This window comes from Limulus polyphemus, unplaced genomic scaffold (genome assembly GCF_000517525.1).
Source record: "Limulus polyphemus unplaced genomic scaffold, Limulus_polyphemus-2.1.2 Scaffold13421, whole genome shotgun sequence".
Classification (NCBI taxonomy): Eukaryota; Metazoa; Arthropoda; class Merostomata; order Xiphosura; family Limulidae; genus Limulus; species Limulus polyphemus.
In genome coordinates this window covers 1-4751 of record NW_013679031.1, presented here as the reverse complement: position 1 = coordinate 4751, position 4751 = coordinate 1, and the positions used below count along the sequence as shown (strand labels likewise).

The 4751-nt window shown below is 36.0% G+C and overlaps 1 protein-coding gene across 1 annotated transcript; it reads left to right on the top strand.

Moving 5' to 3' along the window:
- The first annotated feature begins 204 nt into the window (after positions 1 to 204).
- On the top strand, positions 205 to 4154 carry LOC111084076 (stress protein DDR48-like). The gene is made up of 5 exons (XM_022380867.1): positions 205 to 304; positions 984 to 1010; positions 1543 to 2880; positions 3374 to 3418; positions 4077 to 4154. The coding sequence occupies exons 1-4, from the start codon at positions 218 to 220 to the stop codon at positions 3416 to 3418; spliced, it is 1497 nt and encodes a 498-aa protein (XP_022236575.1). The 5' UTR covers positions 205 to 217; the 3' UTR covers positions 4077 to 4154.
- The last annotated feature ends 597 nt before the right edge of the window (positions 4155 to 4751 follow it).

Here is a 4751-nt window from a genome sequence, read left to right as displayed (position 1 = left end):
TCAATGTATGTATCTTGTTGATGATCTCCATATCGTTATGGTAAAATGTAGCAGGTCATCAAACAAATAATGTGAGGTAAATACCAAGTTGTTTGTTGGGTGCTTAATAATTATTTTATACAAACTGTTGGGTACGTGTTTAATAATTATTTTAAACAAACTGTTGGGTACGTGTTTAATAATTATTTTCGTTTTCTAGATGCGAGATGCTGAACTCATGTGTCGACAAAACTCACATCCAAATTTGACCGATATAAGTTTTTTGGATTCACTGTGTAGTGATAATGGTACTTTGACAAAAATGGTGAGCCTGTAATTTGATCAGTTCAGTTCTTCTTCTTTGGGTGAAGTATTTTACAGCCATAACTACGTCCTTTAATTTATGTAATTATTTAAATATTAAACAAATTAATTGAATCCTTATCAAATATTATATTGGCTTGGCATGGCCAGGTGGTTAGGGCGCTCGACTCGCAATCTGAGGGTCGCGGGTTCGAATCCCCGTCCCACCAAACATGCTCGCTCTTTGAGCCGTGGGGGCATTATAATGTGACGGTCAATCCCACTATTCATTGGTAAAAGAGTAGTCCTAGAGTTAGCGGTTGGTGGTGATGACTAGCTGCCTTCCCTCTAGTCTTACACTGCTAAATTAGGGATGGCTAGTGCAGATAGTGCGCTAAAATTCAAAACAAACAAACACATGTTATATTGGAGCCATATATTTAGGTTGGCCTACTTATCTGAGATTAGGCTTAGAACTCTGTTTTATTAAGTAACTGGAGCAACACGATTGTAATCTTTCTTTTGGAAAATTTCAACAAAATTAACTGTGGATATTTTTAGCTTTCCGGTTAAGTTCCGTCGTAGAGAGTTTGATTTAAAGTTAGTTGGTCAACTATCACTGGTTTCAACTTAAAAAAGTATCTATCAGTTTATAGTTGTTATAGAAAAATCACTGATGATTTTTTATTCTATTTATCTAGATGTGGAGATGTGTTTACGATGAAATGGTAAGTAAAATCTTTTTTTTAATCATTCAAACAGTTACCGTTAAATATTTTAGGCTTAGAAAACGAATGCAATAAAATTATAACACGTTTGTATTTTCCACTCACAAGAAATTTGTTATATATAGTATTCTTTGCCCAGCATGGCCAGGTGGTTAAGACGATCCACTCGCAATCTGAGAGTCGCGGGGTCGAATCCTCGTCCCACCAAACATTCTCGTCATTTCAGCGTTATAATGTGACAGTCAATCCCACTATTCGTTGGTAAAATAGTAGCCCAAGAGTTGGCGGTGGGTGGTGATGACTAGCTGCCTTCCCTCTATTCTTGCACTGCTAAATTAGGGACGGCTAGCGTAGATAGCCCTCGTGTAGCTTTGCACGAAGTTCATAATAAACCGTTTTTCTTTTCTTCAAATTTGATGTACTAATAAAGAATTTATTTGAAGTGTTTTTTTTTCGACTTTTTTATTAATGTTAATCGTGTTCGTTCTTTTCTCGCTTTAATTTCTATTTGTCTCTGGATCCTTCTGTACAGGTTCAAAAGTTTCCAGGTGTTGGATCTTACATCAAAGATCCGGCTCAAGAATCCCTCAATCCTTCAGAGATTGACCTGCTTCACTTACTTCGGAGCTACCTCGGGTATGGAAGTTTCTTCAGAGGTTTTCACTCAAGTAGGGTATACTCTCGGACAGGTGGGACCCCACCGAGGGCACTAGCCAGTAGACACAAGGAACATGTTGATTTCTACACCGATGGTCGGAGGATTATGCCATTTTCCAAACGTACTGCAGATTCATCTTTATCTAAGTTGGAACATACTGGCCACTCGAAACGTTCTTTGACTGATGATGTTCCACGTGGATCTGGGATTAAAATACACGAACTCAAGCCAAGGTCTTCTGAATCAGGTTTTGGTAATGGTCAGCTTCCTTACACAACAGATGGTTTAAATTATAAATATGACAGTTACCGTCCTCATGGATATGGGGGATATAGTTATGGGAGTAAACAGTCAAATAATAGTTATCATTCATACTGGCCAAACGGCTCAAGTTATGGAAGTCAGCCAGACAGTGACATTTACCGTCCTTACGGATCAAGTCATGAGGGTCAACAGTCAAGTGACCATATCTATGGGTCAAGCAGTTCAAGTTATGGAAATCCACACTCAAGTGAAAGTTATCGCCCTTATGGGTCAGGTGGCACAAGTTATGGAAGTCCACGGTCGAGTGACAGCTATCGCCCTTATGGGTCAGAGGGCACAAGTTATGGAAGTCCACAGTCAAGTGATACCTATCGCCCTTATGGGTCAGAGGGCACAAGTTATGGAAGTCCAAAGTCAAGTGATACCTATCGCCCTTATGGATCAGAGGGCACAAGTTATGGAAGTCAAAAGTCAAGTGGCAGTTATCGTTCAAATGGTTCAAGGGATCCAAGTCATGGAGGTATAAGTTCAAGCAACAGTTATGGGTCAGGAAACTCGGGTCATGATGATCAAAATTTTAGTGTAAATAATCGTCCTCACGGATCATCAGTTGAAAATCAGAAAAAGCAAACATCAGGAATTCATTACCGGGCGGATAGACCATTTGGATCTAGTGGAGGATCTGACCTCCAAGGATCTGCAGACAACTACCAGGGGGGAGGAGTCCATTTTTCTTCAAACAGCCATTTCACAGAAGGAGGAAGACAATACGACTATGACAGGTCGAGTTATCCAGGGAGAAGACACGGAGAAAACAGTTATGCTAAACAGTGGCTTGGATTTAATAGATTCGACAGACCTCAGAACGGAAGGAATTACCATGGTAACCAACAGAGAGTATTCGCAGACATGGAATTTAACCAATTCAACTTACCGGATGTTCTTTATGTATGTTTTTATATTTACTTCAGATAATTCTTAAAAAACAGATTAATGAATGATGCTATATTATATTATGTATCTCCACTTTTGGAGGCCCAGTGGTTAGGCTTGAGGGCTATAAGGCTAAAATGTGAGGTTTGATTTTAAAAGATATCCTTTAATACATGATCAGTGAAAATATACGATTAAACACGCTATATAATATGATGTAGTTCGCCCCCTGGCGGCTCAGTGGTAAGATATCAGGGATCAGAAAGTTAAAATTCGGTATTTATCCCGATGGTGGGCAAAGAGCAGATAGCCCTTTTTGCAGCTTTGCGCTAAAAAAACCTAATAATAATACTCTAAAGTGATGTTAACTTACTTAACACCCAATTGATGTGATTAATTTACACGTTAATTCTAAGAAAGTAGACTGTTCTTTCTCAAGCAGATATATGGTACTTTGTGATATTTACAATATATTGAACTATTGTATGTTTTATTTCACCTTTTTCAGCACTGTCTACGAAATATTATGCCGTCCCAAAAAGTAAAACATTAGGTAAGGTAATTTCCCAAAACAACTGCTAGTTAGTATCTTTATCTCGGAGTATTTTAACAGCTACTCATTACCTTACCATTAGAGGATTTTAACAGCTAGTTATTATCTTTATATCAGAGGATTTTAACAGCTACTCATTACCTTACCATTTGAGGATTTTAACGGTTAGTTATTGTAGCTGTATTTGAGGATTTTAACAGCTACTCATTACCTTACCATTAGAGGATTCCAACAGTTAGTTATTGTAGCTCTATTTGAAGATTTTGACAGCTACTCATTACCTTACCATTAGAGGATTTTAACAGTTAGTTATTGTAGCTCTATTTGAAGATTTTAATAGCTAGTTATTATCTTTATATCAGAGGATTTTAACAGCTACTCATTACCTTACCATTAGAGGATTTTAACAGTTAGTTATTGTCAAGCTCTAGTCAATGGTTTTTTATAACAGGATTTTTTACAGGTAATTATTAGTTTTCCGTTAGATGATATTAAGAAAATGTTGGTCAAATACAAAACTAATACTTTCCTGTTGTTCAGGATAGTGTTATTTTTTATGATATACTCTAAATAAAACATTTTTGGTAGTTTAGTAAATAATGCCACTTTATCATGAATATCTAATTTGTACTTTCTAATCTTTGTTTTATTTTTTTAGGAACACAGCTTTGAAGAGGCTCCCAGTACTCAGAATGGGAATCCAGGTTAATATAAGTTGCTTCATTCTGAATGAAACATAAGTTATTGTACTTAATTTTCAACTTGATAAAATGTATCACCAGAAATTTAAGTGTGCTGAACTTCATCTATTAGCATGTTACATTAACGTATTCTAAACCACGTTTTGGCATACTACATTAACAATATTTAAACTATTCTAAACGTCATTTCTTAGCATGTTACATTAACGTATTCTAAACCACGTTTTGGCATACTACATTAACAATATTTAAACTATTCTAAACTTCATTTCTTAGCATGTTACACTAACGTATTCTAAACCATATTTTGGCATACTACATTAACAATATTTAAACTATTCTAAACTTCATTTCTTAGCATGTTACATTAACGTATTCTAAACCACGTTTTGGCATACTACATTAACAATGTTTAAACCTTTCTAAACTTCATTTCTTGGCATGTTACATTAACGTATTCTAAACCACGTTTTGGCATACTACATTAACAATATTTAAACTATTCTAAACTTCATTTCTTGGCATGTTACATTAACGTATTCTAAACCACGTTTTGGCATACTACATTAACAATGTTTAAACCTTTCTAAACTTCATTTCTTGGCATGTTACATTAACGTATTCTAAACCAC